The following is a 23,730-nucleotide window of genomic DNA, read 5'->3' as shown; positions in this document are numbered from 1 at the left end:
GGCCGTCATTCCACTCGCTACCGTTTCGGTGGTGAACGACGGCTGTTGCGGCTCCAATACCCTTGCGTTTAGTAAGTTTTCTCGACGAGGTTAACGAGGTGCAATAACGCTATTGCGTTCCACTCTTGAAGGCGAAGCTTAAGCGTCCTCCAAATTTTTCTTCTTCTCTATTTTGTCTTCTGTCCGCAACAGGCAGCAGAGTCGGGTTCGAACCCGGGTACTCCGGCACAGTAGACGCCCGACTACTCTGCCGGAGTACCCGTGTTCGAACCCGACCTCGGCGGCTGCGTTTCGATGGAGGCGAAACGAAGAGGCGTCCGTGTGCTGTGTGATGTCAGCGCACGTTAAAGATCCCCAGGTGGTCGAAATTACTCCGTAGCCCTCCACTACGGCTCCTCTTTCTCTCTTTCCACTTTCACTCCCCCCTTCCTCCCTTCCCTTACGGCGCGGTTGCGGTGTCCACAGAAAAACAAGTGAGACAGTTACCGCGCCTTTCCCTTCCTATAAATAAATCAGTTTAAAATCAGGCAGCAGAGAAGGTGCCTCAGCTAGGGAGCTAGTAGCAGGTCCGTGATTTCTTTTCCTTCTTTCAGTCGCAACAAAACTGCCGCGGGTGCTTTACGCTACGCACTTCCAGGCATAGCAGAGCTAAGCCACTGCCAATTTGTTTTATTATAGGGTCTGTTAACGGCCCTACGACATATAGTCCTATGGTGAAGCTTGAATGTGCTAATAATTGTATTCTTGCATGCGCGAAAAACAAAAGATAGCAATTTTTCGCATAGCGAGATATGAAATGCAAATTATACAATAGCATTATCAAAACGCAAAATGCTGAACATATGCACAGAGGATATGAGCATGCGCCTTTTTCATATGCGTAAGTTTCTTTAGTATAACATTCTGGAAGGCGGGTAATGCTGGTTATATTTGCCAAGCACTCTCCGTGATGCTTTCACTGTCACCTTAGGATAAAAGTACGTCATAAGCGTGCGTTTCTGAAAAACCCTCCACCAATAAGCGAGAGCAGCTCTGACACTGAAACAGAAATGCCAAGCCAATCTCCCTGTCACATTTGCAACACAACGAATTGTGATTGCTACTTGGACATCTACGACGCCGATTCCACAGCGGAGTCACCTTCCGCTTCTCCCACTGCTCATGACACCGCTCCCTCCTCACGAGGTGGTCGCGCATTCCCCCCTTCCTTCCTTTAGCTACATCCTGGCCTTTTCCTTCGTTCTCGCAATGCTAAACATTCGCGGCTTTACTAAAGCAGCGAAACAAGCTGAAACAATAGAAATAGCCCGCGCCAAAAAGATCGACATCCTCGCACTTCAAGAAACTTATATTCACCGGCAAGAACAAATTGAAAATTTTGACCTCCGCTTCAGCACAAAATCCTATTGGAGTTTCGGAAGGAAGGGTTCAGGGGGAGTTGCGCTCATCTTCCTAAGAGACGCCGGCCTGTCAGTCCTACGCCATGGTCGGGACAATGCAGGACGTTTTGTCTCGATTGACCTTAACAATGACATGCGCATCATTAATGTATATGCCCCAGGCCGTTTTGGACAGCGAGAATTTTTTGAGGGGCTAGAAGAGAGATTTATTGGCCCAGCCAAAATAGTGTTATTGGGCGATTTTAACTGTGCCCTCTTCAAAGAAGACCGCCACTTTCTTCGGGGTACACCGCGGCGGCTTAGACGAGACCACAATGGCGCACAGGCCTTTCGTGATCTGGTGGAGGAGTTTGACTTAACCGATGCTTGGCGCGCACTCCAACCTGGTCGCGCCGGCATGACCTGGTCTGGCCGTGATCTCGAAAGCCGTATTGACCGCGTCTATGTCTCTGCTAGCGTAGCTGGTTCCCTGCACTCTGTGTGGGTATTCCCCAATGCCCTAAGTGATCACAGGCTGCTTATCACGCGCTTGTGTGCGGCTGATATTTCTCTACGAGAAAAGGGTTGCTGGAAATTAAACACGCGACTTCTGGATGACGAGCGTGTCCAACAGGAAGTCGTCAAAATTATAAAGCGTTACGTCTCCCCTAACATGGATGCAGAAAGCAGGGATAATATGAAAACCTCCATCAAGATTTGCCTCCAAGAGTGGGGGAAGAAGATGGCGCGGGAAGAGAGTGAAAAAATCCGAATAGTCTCGGATGCCATCATCGCGCTATCGGCCCCATTTTCTCAGGGACCAAGCATCTCCGCGGCGTTGGCCACCCTGCGTATGGAGTTCCATCGTCTTCTAAATCGGCGCTGGAACAGACTTCGCGCAACAGCACGCGCTGAACGATGGGAAACCGAGGCATGGTGTTCGCGTCATCTGCTACGCCGTCGCCTTGCCAGAAAGAACGAAACCCTCTCTGCAGTGGAAGATCCACTCACCGGCCATATTGTTACGAACTTCGAGCAGGTATTGAGTTTAGCACGCGATTTCTACATCGAACTTTATGCTGCTGAGCCCTGCACCCCCACATCGTTCCAGCTGGAGGCAGCAACTGACGCACCTAACCTAGACGACACATGGCTGTCGTCTGCCCAGCCCTAAAACAGATGAAGCCAAGCAGAAGCCCGGGTATTGATGTACTCCCGCCAGCTTTTTACATAAAGTTTTGGCCGTCGCTAAAGACCGCTTTCACCAACTTAGCAAACGACGACCTAGAGCGAGGGGAACTGACTCCAAGTATGAACGAGGGCCTCATCACACTCCTGTGCAAGGACACTTCCAGGAGCAGCGACCTTAAAGCTTGGAGGCCAATAACCCTTCTAAATACGGACTACAAGGCAATTGCCAAATGTCTCTCCTTACGCCTTACGCCTGCTCTATCGTCAATAGTAGGCCCGCAACAGGCTTGCTGTGTCCCAGGCCGTTCGGTAGAACTCCATGGCATGGCTCTGAGAGACCTTTTGACATGGATGGAATCGCGCAGCCTCAATGGCTTTCTTTGCACCCTGGACCAAGAGAAGACCAGGAACTCTAACCCTTCGCACCGCAGAGCATATATAGAAATAGACACAGTACAGCAGGCCTCAGCGGTGTTTAAAATTGGTTGACAGCAACAAGAAAAAAAAAAGAAGGCGCAGTATCTGTCACAATTCAAGGCAATCACAAAGGGTCTCGCAGTGAATGCATAAGCAGCGTGTTATTGTTGTGGCTGTAGGAAGCAGGAAAAGAAAATGTACGGGCCTGCTACTGGCTCTGTAGCTGAGCCACCTCCGCTGCCTGATTAACTGATTGATATATTGGAAGAGAAAGGCACGATAACTGTCTCTCTTGTTTTCTGTGGACACCTCAACCGCGCCGTAAAGGAAGGAAGGAAGGTGGGAGTGAAAGTGGAAAGAAAGAAAAAGAAGCCGCAGTGGAGAGCTGAGGAGTAATATCGACCACCTGGGGATCGTTAACTCCCCTAATGGGGCTGGGACAGGTGGGTCATCGCCGCTTGCGGCGGGGGCTATAGTTGGTTGGTTGGTTGGTTGGTTCACAGGAAGGGAAAGGCGCAGTATCTGTCACGCTGTCGGACATTCGAACCCGACCTCGGCGGCTGCGTTTCGATGAAGGCGAAACGAAGTGGCGTCCGTGTGCTGTGCGATGTCAGCGCACGTTAAAGATTCCCAGGTGGTCGAAATTACTCCGTAGCCCTCCACTACGGCTCCTCTTTCTTTACACTTTCACTCCCACCTTCCTCCCTTTCCTTACGGTGCGGTTGCGGTGTCCACAGTAAACAAGTGAGATAGTTACCGCGCCTTTCCCTTCCTATAAATAAATAAATCAGGCAGCGGAGGTGGCTCAGCTACAGAGCCAGTAGCAGGCCCATGCATTTTCTTTTCCTTCTTTCTACAGCCACAACAACGCTGACATCGCAAAGCACGCAGACGCCTCTTCATTTCGCCTCCATCGAAACTCAGTCGCCGAGGTCGGGTTCGAACCTGGGTACTCCGGCACAGTAGTCGGGCGTCTTAACACTGCACCACCCCGGCGGTGCCCTTACGCTGCCTCGTAAGAGCCCTGCCGGGGTGGTGCAGTGGTAAGACGCCCGACTACTGTGCCGGAGTATCGGTGGTTCGAACCCGACCTGATTTAAGCTGATTTATTTATAGGAAGGGAAAGGCGCGGTAACTGTCTCACCTGTTTTCTGTGGACACCGCAACCGCGCCGTAAGGGAAGGGAGGAAGGTGGGAGGGAAAGTGGAAAGAGAGAGAAAGAGGAGCCGTAGTGGAGGGCTACGGAGTAATTTCGACCACCTGGGGATCTTTAACGTGCGCTGACATCGCACAGCACACGGACGCCTCTTCGTTTCGCCTCCATCGAAACGCAGCCGCCGAGGTCGGGTTCGAACCCGGGTACTCCGGCACAGTAGTCGGGCGTCTTACCACTGCACCACCCCGGCGGGGTCGAACCCGACCTATACGCTACCTCGTGCGGACAGTAGAGAGAAAGTAGAGGAGAAAGAAGAAGAGAGAAAGAAAGACGCCAGCTGCAGCAGTCATCGTCCACCCCCGAAACAGTGGCGGGTGCAATGACGGCCTACAAAAGATAAAAATTGGTGGCTAGCTAGCCCCCGCCGCAAGCGGCGTTGATCTACCGTCCCAGCCCCGTAGGCCCAGGAACTGCCACGGCTCAGCTATAGAGCCAGTCTGTCGTTGTCCACTTCACCTCTTTGGCTCGTCTTTGTTGCACACTTATATTACTGCCCATCATGGTTCACGAACTCGCCCAATGAGCCGTTCTTCTACAGAGCCAGTAGCAGGCTCGTGCATTTTCTTTTCTTTCTTTCCACAGCTGCAACAACAACAACATGCAATGTGTGGTGTGGAAGGATGGCCGCCTGTTTAAACAGCAAAATAACATTAAATAATTGAGACACAGCAAATGCAGTCCTGTCCAAACGCCCTGGCGCTGAAAGATATTCCGTGATTAACTGAATTAAACCTTCTTTTTTTTTTTTTGCACCCAGGCCAACGAAAAAAAAAAAGTTCTAGAGTACTTAAGAAGACTTGTTTGCAGAAAGAATCAACTTTTTTTCCTGAATCAGAAAAGGCACGCTTTTCGCAAGCTGCTTAGATAAGGTAGGTTGCTCACCTTACCTTCAAGAAATACGATCCAACGACGACTTCCATGTCTTTTGCGTATATAATACCTGCGAGAAAAAGTAATTCCAGTGAGCGACACCTATTAGGCGCATGTTGTGCTAGCTTCTGGTTTACCATAATTAAGGCGCAGTTCCTGTCCCTTCTTCCCGTCACTGTGTATTGATGATGCACTGCTCCTTAATTATGATAACCTGGTACCATGAGACTCCTTCTCAAAAACGTTAATTGTATCAGACCTTTTCACATGTATGGAGAGAAGGAGAGTCCAGCCGCTGCTATACACAAAACTGAGCCTACATGCTGCTCCACAGATCATCGGGAAATCTTTGTCTCCTCAAGCAGAAGGTTTAAAAGATGTGTTCTGTACCCAAAGCCTCCCATTGCTAAGCATGCATGCAGTGACCACAACAAGCACAGCCGGGGAAACGTACCTCTCGCTACCCATATCTTGGCATAGCCGAGCTCTACGGAGTAATTTCGACCACCTGGGGATCTTTAACGTGCGCTGTGCGATGTCAGCGCACGTTAAAGATCCCCAGGTGGTCGAAATTACTCCGTAGCCCTCCACTACGGCTCCTCTTTCTCTCTTTCCACTTTCATTCCCACCCTCCTCCCTTCCCTTACGGCGCGGTTCGGGTGTCCACAGAGCAAGTGTGACAGTTACTGCGCCTTTCCCTTCCTGTGAACCAATTTAACTTTAACTTTATTTAACTACACTGCCAATTTTTATGCAGTATCAATAATCGGATGCTTGCATATATCGTCGGGGTAGCTGTGAAGCCTCTTTCCTGCAAACCGCTCGAAAAAAAAAAAAGAAAAACAGTTCGTTTCGAAACCAGGGTGAGGCAAATAGACAACCTTCGCTGAACAGTGGAGTCAACAGTGGAGACCACACATGACAAAAACACTTTCAGACATGAATGAAATAATTACATTACTGATTGATTAGTTGTGTTCCTAAAACTTAATTTACGTATGTGCAATTCGTCGGTTATACAGCAATGAGCATTCACACTAGAGGATGACAAACCATGGGTACGTGAAGTGGGACTAAGTAAAGAGTGCATGGGCACAAGGATAACAAGACTGTAATAGAGTTGACATTTTGCACAAAAGGACGATTTTATGCATTATCTACAATTTGGCCTAAACACCAAGTTAACACGGTTGCTTCTGACCGCCGGCTGCTGCTTTCCGATGGAGGTGAAACGAAGGGGCGTCTGTGTGCTGTGCGATGTCAGCGCACGTTAAAGATCCTCAGGTGGCTGAAATTACTCCCAAGCCCTCCACTATGGCACCCCTTTCTCTCTTTCCGCTTTCACTCCCACCTTCCTCCCTTCTCTTACGGCGCAGTTCAGGTGTCCACAGAACAAGCGTGACAGATACTGCGCCTTTCCTTACCTGTGAACCAATAAAAAAAAACACGGCTGCTCCCCGTAGAAATAAAAGGGCAAGACCACTGTCTCGGGAACTCTTCTTAAAGGAGTTGTTCTGGCAAGTAACTACTGTATTCACGGTGTAAAAGACAGAGTACTGGGCCCGACGGCACGACGTCTAATTCCGCCACACCCACCTGCGCAACGACTTCGTCATAAAGTAACAAGATGCCCCGCCGGGGTGGTGCAGTGGTAAGACGCCCGACTACTGTGCCGGAGTTCCCGGGATCGAATCCCGGCCTCGGCGGCTGCGTTTCGATGGAGGCGAAAACGAAGTGGCGTCCGTGTGTTGTGCGAAGTCAGCGCACGTTAAAGATCCCCAGGTGGCCGAAATTACTCCGTAGCCCTCCACTACAGCCCCCCCTTCTCTCTATCCACCTTCACTCCCACCTTCCTCCCTTCCCTTACGGCGCGGTTCAGTTGTCCCCAGAAACAAGTTTGACAGATACTGCGCATTTCCCTTCCTATGAACCAACCAACCACTATTAACAGGCGCGTGAAACTGCCATTAACCACTCGGAAAAAAAAAAAAAAGCTATAACCAGTCCAGGGAATACCGCACGAGCTGCGCGCCAAAAGACACGCACTACCACGCATGTGACGGTGCGTGTCGATTACAATCCGCAAGCGGGCAGTTTGGGCATGCACTGGAGTGCTCAAAGCCCCATCTCTTCAGGCGGTCGCGAGGGGTTAGCACAGCACAAGCGATTCGCCAGACTAAACGCATTTCGTCTAGGGGAGGAGGAGCTCCAGCGGACATGGCAAGTAATTTTGCTGTTCAATCAGTGTTACAGCCGAGGATACAATATCAGGCCCAATTCCAAAGACTCAAAATGCGGTAGTGGTCGCCGGTCGGAATTGGAAACAATAAATAGAAATGCAATGCGCACAATCACGGCCTTACCAAAACTTACCCCTATCCTATTCCAAGAATTTACACAGCTGAATACGTTGAAAGAATGATATATTGCTAGCGTAACTTTACCAATATTTTCAGAAATTCATGCTTTGGCTGTTCTTGCCAGTCATACATTAAAACTTATTCCGGAATTAACGATATACATTACTTTCGATCATTTAATTTCGTTCGTTTTATTTTTTTTTTAAATCTATGTTTTTGTGCACACTTCAAGCTAAAGAAACTACATTACAGAATTTGAGTTTTCTTGCCCCATGTGAGCTCCTGACAGCGTAATGCGGTGACGAAAAACGTGAGCGACACTTAGCTCTTCCAGGAAAAGCCTGCAGTATAGTGAACTGGGACGCTTTGTGGGAACGACCTGCAGTCAATCACGGACAAACGCTCAAGTGGGGATAGCGTCATTTTAGAAGCAAGAAATTTTTAAGAAAATTGAAAATAATTTGTATTCGCGTTGCATAGCACAAGGTTTCTGCGTCTACTGCTGTTGTTTTGTTCATCTTAACATTTTACATTCCACCAGCGCAACAGAAATGCACAACGACACGAAATCAATACCTTTCCGCCTCGCATGTAGTTGCCTGCAACCAACTTTTATTCCATTTTCTCTACGTATGGTCCAAGCATCAACACCCTGTAAGCAAAACACACACACACACACACACACACACACACACACACACACACACACACACACACACACACACACACACACACACACACACACACACACACACACACACACACACACACACACACACACACACACACACACACACACACACACACACACACACACACACACACACACACACACACACACACACACACACACACACACACACACACACACACACACACACACACACACACACACACACACACACACACACACACACACACACACACACACACACACACACACACACACACACACACACACACACACACACACACAACGGTGCCGGGAGGAATGCGCGTGGGCTAGGCGGCTGGCTGGGGCTGTACCGTCGACGTTTGATCCAGGCATCCAAACGGGCCGGCACTGCAGGTGGCCGAAGTACAGCGGACGGTAGACGCCGAAATATGAAACGGTTTCACGCGTGGCTATAACAAGAACAATGGGGCGATGGCTAATACTCGGGCATATTCTCCTCTCACTTTACGCATGCTTTCCGCTGCGCGAAACTGCGCGCTGTGGACAGGAGCGTCGTCGTTGTGCTGGTGGAATGGTGGTTGTCGAGTATCACACTTTCGTAAATGTCTGCGTGTCCTGGTCCACATAATAAAGTTCATGAGCACCATCGGAAAGTCCACAAATCAAATACCACGTAAATGTTGCTCTTGCAGACATCGACTCCAGGATCCCATCGTTCTTGACAGCAGCGCCGCCGCTCGTTTGCTGCGCATTGGGCCAGCATCGACTTGTCAGACTGGCTTATTTTCATTCGTTCTGCCTCGAGGTGCTCGCCGTCTGCCACCGAATCCGATACTGATTTTGGCAGGAAGAGTGACGCCGAGGCGCTGTGTTCGTCGCCCATGTCTAGTGATTTGAAAAAAAAAAAAAAAAAAAAAAAAAACGAAGGAGAGTTATTCAAGCTGGCGGGCAGCATTGGCAGGAAGATCTGATAAATGCTTCGCTGAATGGCGATTTAGGGATGGTGCAGAAAACGTGCGCTTCGAGGTAAGTTGCCCGTTTTCATCTTCATTGCTTGGAATGGGAAGACCTGAGTATTGCAAAAGTAATTTTTTATCGCCATTGTTAGTAAATTGTTTCTGAGTGTTTCCTGATCCTGACAAGAAATAAATGCCGTTGTAATGGGGCGTTTATTGACGCTCAGATGGAGAGCTGGGAGGAGAGGACCTTGCAACGGCGAGCCCAGCGTACTTCTTCTTTGTCTTCGTCGCACAACGCACTGGTACATGTCGATGGCTGAAGTGCTGACTATCACAGTACATTTTCCCCCCGGGTAAAAAAAGGAGCCATCCTGGCGACTTATGGCGCGGAAATTACAGTGGGGTCATAGAACGGCTTCAATCAGTTCACGTGAACTGTTTCACGACCACGGCGACGCAAGTCCACAGAGGGCGTGACGGGCTCAACTACGTAGTTGACTGCAGATGTTTGCTGGAGGACCCTATATGGCCCGTGGTAGCGAGCAAGAAATTTCTTTGAAAGGCCAGGGGTTGTGGAGGGCGCCCAGAGCCACACCAGAGAGTTCGGGAGATATGACGAAGCTTCGCCGGTATCACGGAGGTATTTTTGTTGCCACTGATTTTCTGTTGTGAGAGAGCGGGCGAGCTGACGGCATTCTTCTGCGTACGTGACGGCATCGGATAGCGGGGAAGATTCGGAAACGTCAGGGCGGTAGGGAAAAAGTGTGTCCATAGTACAGGGTGGCTCGCGCCCGTAAAGGAGAAAGAATGGAGAGAATCCAGTAGTGGCCTGTGTCGCGGTGTTATATGCGTAAGTAACAAACGGTAGAACTTGGTCCCAATTGGAATGGTCGGTGTTTACGTACATAGCCAGCATGTCACCGAGAGTGCGGTTGAAACGTTCTGTCAGTCCATTCGTCTGAGGGTGGTACGAGGTAGCGGTGCGGTGTATGGTGTGGCATTCTTTCAGGAGAGCCTCAAGAGCGTCTGATAAGAAAACGCGTCCGCGGTCACTGAGCAGTTCGCGAGGGGCACCATGGCGAAGAACCAGGTTTTTCAGAATAAAGGCAGCCACGTCGCGTGCGGAAGCAGAGGGCAATGGTGATGTCTCAGTGTAGCAGGTCAGATGATCCACTGCCACGATAATCCAGCGGTTGCCAGCTGAAGTTGTAGGAAGGGGACCGTATAGATCTATGCCGACACGATCAAACGGACGGGCAGGACAGGGCAACGGCTGCAGCGAAGCAGGGGACTTGAGAGGAGGTTGTCGGCGTTGGCAAGACTGGCAAGAACGGACAAAATGGCGGACAAAGCGGTACATTCCACGCCAGAAGCGTAGACGCAAGCGCGTGTAGGTTTTCAACACTCCGCCGTGGGCGCACTGGGGATCAGTATGGAAAGCAGCACAAATTTCGGGGCGGAGATGACGGGGGATGACTAAAAGCCACTTCCTTCCGTCGTGAAGATAATTGCGGCGATAGAGCAGCCCGTCACGAATTGAAAAATGGTGAGCTTGGCGGGCAAGCGCCCTAGACAAACGACCTGGAGAGTGACTTGAAAGAAAGTCCAGAAGTGTAGATATCCACGGGTCGCGCCGCTGTTCCGTGGCCATGTCGATAGTGGCAAGCGAAGACAAATCGTAGGCGCAGATCTCATCAGACAACGAAGAGGGAGGCAGCGGTGAGCGCGAAAGAGCGTCCGCGTCAGTATGCTTGAGGCCTGAGCGATATATGACACGAATGTCATACTCTTGGAGGCGAAGAGCCCAGCGAGCAAGGCGGCCGGACGGGTCCTTGAGGGACGCCAGCCAGCACAGAGCGTGATGATCAGCGACCACATAAAATGGTCGGCCATAGACATACGGACGGAATTTGCCGATGGCCCAAATAATGGCCAAGCATTCTCTTTCCGTAACAGAATAATTGGACTCTGTCTTGGTCAAGGTGCGGCTTGCGTACGCCACCATATAGTCTCGGATACCAGGTTTGCGTTGGGTGAGAACGGCGCCTATCCCAATACCGCTAGCGTCAGTGTGAATCTCAGTTGGCGCATTCGGGTCGAAGTGGCGGAGGATGGGAGGCGAAACCAAGAGACGGCGTAAAGTGTTGAAGGCATCATCACAAGCAGGTGTCTATGCGGAGAGGTCGGAGCTGCCGGAGAGGAGCTGGATGAGAGGAGCAATAATAGATGCGAAATTTAAGATGAAGCGGCGAAAGTAGGAGCACAGGCCGATGAAACTTCGTAGCTGCTTCAGTGATTTTGGGCGTGGGAATTCGGCAACTGCACGAAGTTTGGTGGGATCGGGAAGAATGCCATCCTTAGAAACGACATGACCTAGAATAGTTAGTCGGCGAGCAGCAAAGCGGCACTTCTTCAGATTCAGTTGGAGGCCGGCAGTAGCGAGACAAGTGAGAACGTCCTTCAGTCGGAGCAAGTGGGATTGAAAATCGGTAGAAAAGACTACGATATCATCGAGATAGCAGACAGGTTCGCCACTTGGATCCACGAAGCACAGTGTCCATGAGGCGTTCAAATGTGGCCGGGGCGTTGCAAAGCCCAAAGGGCATGATGTTGAATTCATATAATCCATCTGGTGTGATGAAGGCAGTTTTAGAGCGGTCAGCGTCATCCATTGGCACCTGCCAGTAGCCAGATCGTAAATCCAACGAGGAGAAAAAACTCGGCGCCCTGCAAGCAGTCCAGTGCGTCATCGAAGCGTGGCAGAGGATAGACGTCCTTGCGCGTGATCTTGTTGAGCCGGCGGTAGACGACACAAAACCGGAAGGAGCCATCTTTCTTAGGTACCAACACAACTGGAGACGCCCAGGGACTGTGGGATGGCCGAATGACACCACGACGGAGCATGTCATCCACATGATCAGCAATTACTTGGCGCTCCGAAGCCGACACGCGATAGGGGCGCTGGCGCAAAGGTGCGGTTTTACCGGTGTCAATGGTGTGCTCTACGACAGACGTGCGGCCCAAGTCAGTTTGAGGAAGGTCGAATGAAGAAGCGAAGTTCTGCAAGAGGGCGACAAGTTGATCACGTTGCGAAAGTGGAAGATCAGCATCAATAGCATGTTGGAAAACGTCGGAGGGCGTCGAAGCCGTCGCAACTCGCAACATTGTAAGAGCACAGACTAACGTCGAAGGAGGGGGTTGAGTCAGCAAGAGTGGTGATATGACCGGGATCAAGCTCTTCAAGACGTCCAATGCATTCGCCACGGAGCAGGACTGCTGGGCAAGAAAATGGGTTCGAGGCGTAAAGTGCACTCTTGCCGTCTTGAATTTCGAGAACTGCGAACGGAAAAAGGAGGCAGGGATGACGGGAGGCGGCTTTGGAAGGTGTAAAAATCGCAGTCAAAGGAGTTACCCACTCACAAGACAGTGGTACGAGGGCAGCAGAGAACGGAGGAATGTCGGTGTCATGGGCGACGAGAAGTTTTGCAGTGCGGGGAGGGGTATCACAGAAGGGGGCATCACAGAGGGGGGCGAAGGCAATTTGCGCACGAGCACAGTCAATAACGGCTTGATGAGTCGATAGAAAATCGTATCCGAGGATGATATCGTGCGAGCAGTTCGGCAGAACAATAAACTCGATGGGGTACAAGACGTCTTGAATGAGCACACGGGCTGTGCAAGATTCGGAGGGGTGAATGTGCTGTGATGAGGCGGTGCGGAGCGAAAAGTCGGAAATCGGAGTGGTCACTTTGCGAATTCGACGGCAGAGCGCTTCACTGATGACGGAGACGGCTGCACCGGTATCGACGAGAGCGAGAACTGTGGCGCCTTCTACAGAAACTTTGATAACATTAGCAGGACGACACGGAGGACTTGAGGAATTCGAAAAAAGTGCAGTTCTTGCCCCCGGAACTGCGACTGTTAGTTTTCCTCAACGGTGTTGTTATAACGTCGCAGCATTGGAGAAAGCGATCGGCGCCGAGGAGAATGTGATCGACGAGTGGCATAGGTTTGGCGATCTTGTGAGACAAATTGAGAACCGGGCGGAATCATTTGCGAGCGTGAGTCGGTATCGTACGGGTAAAGTCGAATGTCAGGCTGTAAAGGTTGGAGGCGCTGGCGACAAAGGCGTGCAACATGGCCCGGCCGACCGCAGGCATAGCAAATCGGAAGGTTGTCCGTAGTACGCCAAGGTTTCATAGGATGTGGGCGGAACCTTGAGGGTGGGGCTTGGAACGAAGGCTCAGCATGCGGCGGTGAACGGTAGGCAGGGACCTGCACATAGGAGCCAGACGTGGGCGAAGGTGGTGGCCTATAGCCGTTATTTGGGCATACGTGAGAGGTGCCGTCACAGGCGGCAGCACGGGGTTGGACGGCAAGACATCAGCGACGTGTTCTTGCACGACACGGCGTATAGTAGGGGCCAAAGATGGAGCCAGTTCAGGAGCGAGGCGGCCCGAGTCTTGAAAATGGGGAAGGAGTGAGATTTGACGTGCGACCTCTTCACGAATAAAATCTTTGATCTGTTGATTCAGCGGGCTCCCTTCAGAAGTTGGCGAACCACCCAGGGCTAATGCGGCTACGCCTTCGTCGCACACACCGGAGCGGCGCCTAGAAGCGCGCCGCTTGCGGAGCTCGTCTTTGCTCTGGCAAAGCTTCACGAGTTCACTAACGCTGGTGGGATCTTTCGCTACCAGCATCTGGAAGGCGTCCTCAGAAATGCCCTCGAGGATGTAGCGGATTTTGTTCGCTTCCGGCATGGCCGGGTCGACTCGTTTGCAGAGATCAACGATGTCTTCTATGTAGCTGGTAAAGGTCTCATCAGCGCGCTGAACACGATCGTGTAAACGTTGTTCGGCACGAAGCTTACCCACTGCCGGGCGGCCGAACACTTCCGCGAAATTCTTTTTAAATGTCGACCAAGATGACAGGTCAGCCTCATGGTTGCGAAACCAGAGGTTCGCCACGTCCGTCAGATAGAATATGACGTTACTGAGCTTATATCAGTCATCCCACTTGTTGTAGCTGCTTACTCTTTCATACGATGACAGCCAGTCGTCGACATCTTGGTCGGCCGTGCCACTGAAGATGCAAGGGTCAACACATGATCGTGGGTGGAACGGCCGGTAGCGTCGAAGTGGACTCGTCTTGCATGGCGGTCGTAGAGGGTAGCGTACGGCTTCGCAGTTCCAGTTTGAATGGGATCGTTTCCGGCACCTCCGCCAATTGTAATGGGGCGTTTATTGATGCTCAGATGGAGAGCTGTGAGGAGAGGACCTTGCAACGGCGAGCCCAGCGTACTTCTTCTTTGTCTTCGTCGCACAACGCACTGGTACATGTCGATGGCTGAAGTGCTGACTATCACAGTACACCGTAAAATAATGCCAACTCTGTTGAAGTGAAATTGAACAGATCAAGCTGTAGAGCCATTTGCTACAGACATTATGCTCAACGAAACGACATGTTTTGAGAGGACAGTAGCACATGTCCTGTTGTCGCCTTTCTTTGTCCTGTGAAAATGCTGTTTTTGTTGAGCATAAACACCGCTGAAAGTAAAACGAACCTAACACAGTAAAAATTATGCCTCGTGCGAAGGAAGCAATGCGTCCTTTTTTTATTTTATTTTTTTGAAATCAGGTTTGCACAAGTCTAAATAAATCATGTTTTTTTGCACGTGATTACATCGCAGTTCTATCGTGTTTTTGTAGTAATTTGTAGGGTATTAGTAAACCCAAACCTTGTGGACATTTTTGTTATTTTTTGGCACCCGCAGTCCAAGAATGTTTTTTAGCAAACTGTAGGTTTGTAGTAAATTCAAACTTTTGTTGACATTTTTGCTATTTGTCGGGAACATATAACTTGGTCACAAACTTACTTCAAGACCGTATGAGCTGAGTTTTCTGCTTTGTTTTGTATACAATTATTGGATCCTAGGGCATCTGCTCAAGCTACGCGCGTATTTAGAAATATGTTTCTGTAATCTAGTCCAAAACATTCCTACAGCCTTGTCACAAACTGGAAATGATTTAGTCAAGTGAAACCGATTGCTGGGCTAGTTGGTGCATTTCACAGAAAAGGAAAGATTCACAGCGCTAGCAAGTACGCACTCATAAATAGACACACATAGAATAGACGCCGACTACAACTTTTTTTTTTTTTTTTCGATACGACAGCAAAATGAAACGTTTTTTTTTTTTTTTTAAGTTTGGAGTCAGCGCCTGTCCTGTGTGTGTCTATTTGTGAGTGTGTATTTTTTAGCGCTGTGAACTTTCCCTTTTCTGGAAATGATGGTATAAAATATCCATCCCAAAATTTATATCTGTGTGTTTATATCTATATTTTTGGAAGAAGCTTCGTTTTGGTGAAAGGCACTTACTAGCTTAGCATCTGGTGTTAGTTGACTCAATCATTCCTAGTTTGCGACAAGGTTGTAGGAAGTTTTTGAACTGCATACAGATTTTTCTTTTTATTTTTTTAAGAAGTTTCATTTTGGTGTCCTTTCGAAACAGAAGATGGAGTCAGCGCCTTTCTTGTGTGTGTGTATTTGTGAGTGTCTATTTGTTAGCGCTGTGAATCTCTCCTTTTCTGGAAATTATTCCATAAAATATCCATCCCAAAATGTATAACTGCGCATCTATATTTATTTCTTTAAATTTTTGTGAGATGAACCAACTAGCCTAGCAATTGTTTTTACTTGACTAAATCATTTCCAGTTCACGACAAGGTGTAGCAATTTTTTGAACTGCATATAGAATTCTTTTTTTCAAAGAAGAAGTTTCATTGTGCTGTTTCGAAAGAAAAAAGATATTCAGTGCCTGTCCTATGTGTGTGCATTTGTTAGCGCTGTAAATCTTTTCTTTCCTGGAAATGATTGCATAAAATACCCATCCCAAAATTTTTATCTGTGTGTGGTATCATAATTCTATGAATGTTGCTTTGTGTTTAGCAAAAACAAAACAGCCTGTAAATCTGAAAGCACCGAAATATATGAAATAAAGGTAATAATTTTCTGTAAAATTTAGGCGCGTTCAATAAACTGCGGACTTCATTATTTGAAAAAAAGAATCAATTTCATAAGTTCTAAGTCTTTATTGCTCCCTTTTATTGTCATTGAAGAAGCGGTTTTAAAATATGTCAATTCTGTAATACTTGCAGATCACTTTGCTACTGAATGGTGGAACTTTTGCCTCTGCATGGTTGTGAAAGAATTGAAAGTCACTATTCCGGGTGAGACCAGTAAGTATAAATTTGCTATAAATTCATTTATGTCTTCTAATTTCATTACTTTCAATCTTGCATTTTAGGACATCTACCCAGCATTGGAGCGCGTCCGGATGAACCCTGATGACGCCGACGCAATATATGCTGGGTTTGAACATATCAAGGTCGAATGCTGGACGTCATCGTGGGACTCACTCATGCCATTGAGAGTTATTGGATATTTAATGTCAGGCATTCAACGCGCAACGAAAACGTTTGCGTAGTGCTAGAGTATTTATGCAGCCTAAGAAGCTCATCGCTACTATGCCCATTAGCTCTCAGGGCGATTTCTGCCATTGAAAAGGGTGTAGCCACACTGCCTTTAAATACGAATAAAGTGAGTATTTGTTGTCCGGAAATTTTGTCGTCATCATTGCTTGAAGACTGGTGCGAACAAGGTAAAATTAGTTAGCATCTTGTTTGTAGATCAGCTCAATGTTGCACCGAACTTGAAGCCGATGACAATTGACCACATATTACGAATAATACAATAATTTTAATTACCAAATCTTTATTAGGATATTCAATATTTTCAGAAATAATTTACCTATCGATGCATTATGTTGGCTCCATATAGGTAGCAATTGATACTAGGTTTCTGCCGCAGTAAGTAGGAGCTATGTAGTGAGAACCTCTAGGCCATGTAGTATTTTATGCTAAAGAAAAGGTTGCACATTATACTACCTTTTCAATGGTAACCCATAACAAGAACTAGGTATATGTTGTAATAAGTACTACGACCTATGTAGTACGAATCTCTAGGTGCGGTAGTACTGCGTACTACCTAGCAGATAGCATGTTCCACTACCCTTCAAAGGCAAACTATAATGCGCGAAGGTGTTGGTGTTCACTAACCTACTACTAACTGGCGCTAGTACTGTTCACTAACTTCCTGAGGTAGTAAATTTCACTAGCTGTATTTTTACTACCTCGAGTTACTAAGAAGGTAGTGATCTATGGGACAAGTAAAAGGTTAGTAGTTACTTAGTGAATTCACCAACCTTTTTTTTAAGAGTGCAGTGTTTGTTTTTTTTTTTTTTTTTTTTTTGCGCCCGTCTCATTGCAGGTGAAACATGCCTCGCACAGAAACGTGGTATTGTATAGCCAGCAGCACGCTGTTAATGGAATATTATGTGGCATGGCAATGCCCTTGGGCATACTTGGCAAAATTACTTTTGAAAAGGAATTAAATTACATTACTAATTACTTTGCTGAAAAGCGCAGAAAAGTAATTAAATTACATTACTCATTACTACTCCCAAAAAGTAATGAAATTACATTACAATTACTTCTACTGAGTAATTAAATTGCTTTCAAATTACTTTCTAGTTTCCATCCATGCAAAATGTAAGCAAAGCTAGTAAGCAAAACTACTTGTTCTCCCGCCAAATTCCGTCCCAGAGAGCTATTCGTTCTTTCTCTCCTACAGTACGTGCGATTGCAAAAACAAGACTACCGCAAAAAAAAAAAAAAAAAAAAAAAACATGGTCGAACGGTCCTGAATCTACCGGCGAACCCAGCGCCTTGCTGGCCCGGAGCTGTCTCCGCCTTTTGAAGCGCCCGAGAAGCTATAGGTTATTTATTGCTTCCGCAGTCCCAAGAATCGATGTCGGCAGATTTGTACTCACTGCTCAGTAGTGCTCAAGCCACGGTGCCTCACGTCATGGACCCTTCCGCCTATCTCCCCCAACCCCAATCCTCCTTCGTCCCGTGGTGTTGACTGTAACCAGGCACCATGCACTGTGCCCTAGCCGACGCAACAGAGAGTGCCGGTACGCCGCGCTCCAAACTAGTTCTCAGCTGCAGCCTTCCTGCACCATCTCGCTAGCATTCCCTTCACGCCTTATATCCTGCAGATTGGAGAATGGTTGAGGTCTCAGACGCACTGTTCTGCACTACTCTGTCCCCCTTTGTCGATCCGTTAAGCTGGCTTCGCTTGCCGCACGCCGTTCCTGCTTTCGTGGCACTCTACTTCGTCATCTATTGAAGCGTAGTGACGCATTTTAGTAAAAGTAATTTCGAAAGAAATTAATTACTTTTGCTGCGAAATTACACCCAAAACGTAATTCATTACATTACTAAATTACCAGCCCGAAAAAGGAATTCATTACAATACAAATTACCCAGAAAAGTAATTAAATTACAGTAATTCCATTACTGTAATTAAATTACTGCCATGTATGCCCTTGGGGAGATACTTTTCTCCCTACTTTGGTCACTCGCGCAGAGGTGGCGCTGCGTTAGCTCAGTCGCCCATGGGACTTCATCCGGGCTCTGATGCTGTGGGGAATTCTGTGAGCTCAGACTCAGAGTATATCTACTTTCTTTAAACAAATACCATTAACGTTGCGCCATATTTCACCATCACTGAGTACGTGAGTTTGCATACTAACGTAATATATGCAGTTTCGAGCACAAATTGCGATTGATCTAGTTGAGTCGAATCGACCAGGCTGTGCTAGCATTGACCTAGCTGGCTGCAGTTACAACGGCGTGTTTTGATACTTTACATATATATTCAACTTGTTCAATCTTAAAGATTCTTATATTGACGGATGTCTCCAGTTACACTTCTTGGATAGGTTGTAAAAATGTTTAAAAATTATATACGGCTGGCACGCATGTGATGCGACGAAGTGCAGGCGCGGTTTCTCAATCGAAACAATATGAAGCACGCACCGTGGCACAGAGTAGGATGCACATGATCTATGTGGTATGAAATTGTTCGGCGTCCAGACCCTCATCCGGATTGAACCATGGTGTGTCGTGAATCACATTTGTTGTGCTCGGCAATGAGGGATGCTTTCTGCGATACATTCTAGCAGTCTCGATCGTAACCCCTTTTCTGCAGCAGATATCGCTCTGCAGTTTCGGACTCTGTGGAGCAAATCACTGCTGCTTCTATGTGGCACTTGCTCCGCCGGGGCAGCGTTGTGCTACGTACCGGCGGCGGCGACTTCTGGAAACTAGCAGGACGGAGAAGCGGTCAGTAACCGATGTGACGTCGGCATTTATTGTCGCCAAAATTACGGCGCATTCTAGGCACCGATCAGTCGTTGCGGTTGCGAAAACAGCGACTCCAAATCACCAACGCGAGGAGCCACTCCTGCAGGGCTGCCAAAAGTTTCAGGCTTGAACGAGATGGTAATGCATGATAACAATAATGTTCCACTCTGTTGTCACTTTTGCGGGCCGCTCCTCTTTTGAGCATTGCTGTTGACCGCTTTTTGAGGCGTCACGCGTGGGCTCGGCATATCTCCCGTCGCGTTGGGGCGAGTGAAGCGAAGTGGGAAGTTCGCGGGTGTGAATGAAGACTAAGAGCCCAGGAATGCGGTGCGTCTTACGCGATCTCCTCCGTTTCTCTTTCTCCGAGGCGCCCGTAAATCACCGTAAATCGGCAATGATCTCACCCCGCGGAAGGAGCAGCATTCCCCCCCCCCCCCCCCCCCAAACACCCCCTATGGGGCGGTATCCCGTTTCGGCCAGTCTTGCCCCCCTTGCTAAAAGTGGCCGAGCGAAGGGGCAGTGGCGGCGTTTTTACGAGCTGACGCGAGGCGAGGGCGCCCGATTCCAATCTGGCCATCGGAGAAGAACTGGGCGAAGCAGCGGGCGGGGGTGAGGCTGCCGCCGTAGCACTGGGAGGCGGCCCTGTTTGCGCGGCGGCTCGTTTGAGTCGGGCCGCCGGTCGAAGGCCATAGATCTTGCGAGTCGCCTTAACGACAGGCCTGGCTACATCCAGGAATGCACCCCCTCGTTCACCTCCCCGCCCTCTGTGCACGAGGCGGCCGCGGCTCTTGTGTAATTCGTCTCGCGAAAGAGAAGAAAACCGACGGCAGGAGAGCGCTGCTGAGACGGCGCCTTTCGCTGAGCACCGAGTCATCTTCGAGATCGCATCAGTACGGTACAGATCTACGCGAGAGATCAGGGCAGCTGCAAGATGACGCACGAAGCAGTGCATCAGTTTGCGGCCGCGGTCAGGCCTAGCGCACTGTCAGCATCAGCCAAACATTTCTACGAATACTCCTCGAGTGAAATGCAAGGTGTTATTGTTTTACGGAAGTCGCCCAGAAGAACGCAACGTGTAAAGACGGGTGGCCAGAAGTGTTACAGGCATAAATCAGACTGCAAATGTTCCTTCGATTTTCACATTCATCAAAACCTTTTAGCGGTATATGTTTAGGTCAGGAAATGCGTCTCAAAAGGGCGTCTCAATTTGATACTTCCTTCGGTGTCGCCCTCGTCGTCCTCAACAAGCGGTGAATGATGCCTCCAAGCTTCAAGAGTTGGATCGAACATAATCGGCCGGCATCTGCAGGACCATAGGCCATTGAGTGAATGACCTGGCAATTCATAGTGCATGTTTATGGTGTTGTTGCATTGCCGTGATATAAAATAATCTGAGTCTTTGGTCCATTATGGGACACGTTGTTTTGACCCCTCGAAAGCTTGTGACTGTGTTTCTATCCCAAACCTATCTTCGAAGTTCAAAACGTTCTCAGTACTGACTTATTTAGTACCTGGATAGCAGTTTTTCTTTCGGAACATCGACAGTTCATCTACACTTCGAACTCTGCGTTTCAAACAATCTAGAACTTACATCAGGAGTTCCACAACGTAATGTACAATCACTATCATTGTTCTTAATTGACATATATAAGATAAACAACGATACACATGTCTAACTCTGTATATCCGCCTATGACTGTAAAAGTTATAAGCATAATGATTTTCAAGGCAATCATGTTCAGTTAATCAGAGTCCAAAAAACAGTAAGTTGCTGCGATGAATGGAAGACAACATTGAGATTAGGGAAAATCAGTGGCGTGGATAGCATAAAAAAATATGCCATTAACTTTCTATTACAAATATATAGACTAGGCACTAAAGTATGTTAACGAATACAGGTACCTCCGAATAATATCTCTTCGCACACTGAAGGTGGGACAAAAGCACATCACATGTACACCAATGTTATTTACCGCTATTTGCTTGATAAAACGTTCCATCACATCTGCCTCACATGAAATCAAATCATACAAGTCGTTTGTGCTATCAGACATTGACATCAACATGCTACGCTGGTTTCCTCACCTGAAAGGCCCGATGTGTAAATTGGAAGACGTACAGCGCAAATCTGCCAAATTAGTTTTCAAGAAATATCGCCTCCTCGAAATATCGCTTCCCCTCTATTATCCGCACGAACTATACGGCGTGTTCAGATAAGAACGGTAATCGTGATCCCATGAGCATTATTTTTGTTTTCAATAAAATTCTTATATGTGATGAGACAACGTGTCGAGACAAAATTACATGTGGCAAGAAGCACCATTTTCATTACTTTAGATAGTTTTAAAGCCTTCTTTATAGTGCTCTACCCTCCTGCTCTCGCTCTAAAATTGAGGCGCACATTATATTCACTCAATCGTGCCTCTTTAGTATGGATACCTTGGTTTCCCCGCAAAACTGTCCATAAAGCGAGTCGTCCGTAATAACGAATCGATTTTTTTAAAGAAAAACAAAAAACAAAACAAAAAACCGCTAAGGATAAGGTCTACTTTTGAGCATAATGTGGGCCAGTGAAGTTGGCATTAGGCGCTACAAGAACATTATCCGACTCACTGTTGTGCTTCAAATTCGATGCAAAGTATTGCGATGCAGTTGCATATTGTTCTCGATGGCGTTTCATTATTAACTTACTTCCGCTTTTCATCTCCCATAAACCCCTGCTACGTATCAGTACTCAGTTGGCTGAAAGTTGCTGAATCCAACTTTCTACAAGGCGCAAGTTGCTGTCAGAGCTATGTTCAAGTGAAGTCACGCAATACAAAAAATTCTCAACGTTCGTCGACTACGCTGCTGCGCATTGTAAAATATGAAACCACAAGCCAAAAGGGCAATCAATCAGTTATTGCCACCACTGTTCATGCGGTGCCTGTCAACAAAATCTAGAAGAGAAATAATCTTTGAACCAGCTTAACGATTTGGTTTTCATGACTGTCCCCATTAACGCGACAAAAATACATGGACCCAAATGGTAAGTGTGCATTTTCTCCTTGTCCATTGTCCGGACAGCGAGTTTCCATATTAACGAGATGTATATACATGGAAAAAGTTTTGTCCCCACAAAAACTGCCCATAATTCGAGTCGTCCATATTAACGGGGGTCGTATTAACGAGGCACGACTTATATGCAAGTTTTCCTTCCGGAAAGGCTATGAAAGACGTTTCAGCCCTTCATTTTTTCACGATGCAATAAGGCGCTGCCACTGAAGCTTTCTTTTCTGTATTATACTGCATGGCTATGTTCGTCGTTTCAAGCAAGGTTTGTAGCTCACTTTTCACGGCAAAGTGATCGAGGTCATATATGTCCAATTTTGATGTGTGTTTTGGGCTGTAATATGTGTCGCAAAATGCTCTTTGAATGGCTGCCATGCGCAAACCACGAAAACACAGGGGCTACATTAAGCATCCACCTGACTTGAGTGTTAGCGTTGGACGATTTATTTTGTTAACGCTGGTCAGTCCATACAACCTGCAAAGTTCACGAGCGTCGGTGCGCTGGCCAGTTGAGCAGGAACTCGGAAAGAAAGGATAATACAAACACTAACAAAGTGAGTAGGTTATGCAACATTTTAAAAACCGGAAACGCGACAAAGAGGAACAAGGCAGAAAGAAAGCACACCCAATGAAACTAATATGCAATAAAAACATACATTACAATACATGCGGTAATACACGAGAAAATGAACTAAACACGAAAAAGAAAAACTCTAGAGGGCACTTTGGATCGCTAAAAAAAACCTGATTGCTTTATCGGAAGGGAAAGGCGGGGTAACTGTCTCACTTGTTTTCTGTGGACACCTTAACCGCGCCGTAAGGGAAGGGAGGAAGGTGGGAGTGAAAGTGGAAAGAGAGAAAGAGGAGCCGTAGTGGAGGGCTACGGAGTATTTTGACCACCTGGGGATCTTTAACGTGCACTGACATCGCACAGCCCACGGACGCCTCTTCGTTTCGCCTCCATCGAAACGCAGCCGCCGAGGTCGGATTAGAACCCGGGTACTCCGGCACAGTAGTAGGGCGTCTTACCACAGCAACACCACGGGGCGCATTTTGAACCACTAAAGTGCGATGACGCGAAAGCCATTATAGAGAGGTGGATCGTAGCCCTCCACTACGGCACATGTACTCTCTTTCTTCTTTCACTCCCACTTTATCCACGGAGAATTGCGACAGATACTGTGCCTTTTCTACCCTGTACATCAATTTCAAACGCCACTGATGCCTGCTGTACTAACGCCTCCTAGACATCTGGTCCTGCTTCTGTTTGCTGCGTGGTGCGGCGATCGAGGCAGCGGCAAATGAAAGGCGCCACACGGACACCTGGATCGGACGCCCGGCGGGG

The 23,730-nt window shown here is 48.0% G+C and overlaps 1 protein-coding gene across 1 annotated transcript in view; it reads right to left on the bottom strand.

Annotated features, from left to right (window-relative positions):
- Notum (palmitoleoyl-protein carboxylesterase notum) overlaps positions 1–23,730 on the bottom strand; it is a 99,388-nt gene that overhangs the window by 45,406 nt on the left and 30,252 nt on the right. The window contains exon 2 of the mRNA XM_084587328.1: positions 5,091–5,143. Coding sequence (XP_084443454.1) covers positions 5,091–5,143 — 53 coding nt within the window. The remainder of the gene's footprint in view (positions 1–5,090; positions 5,144–23,730) is intronic.

Source organism: Amblyomma maculatum, chromosome 1, assembly GCF_055883805.1.
Source record: "Amblyomma maculatum isolate TAMU_Amacu chromosome 1, ASM5588380v1, whole genome shotgun sequence".
Taxonomy (NCBI): domain Eukaryota; kingdom Metazoa; phylum Arthropoda; class Arachnida; order Ixodida; family Ixodidae; genus Amblyomma; species Amblyomma maculatum.
The sequence above is the reverse complement of the archived record's forward strand: the minus strand, read 5'-3'. Positions and strand labels throughout refer to the sequence as shown.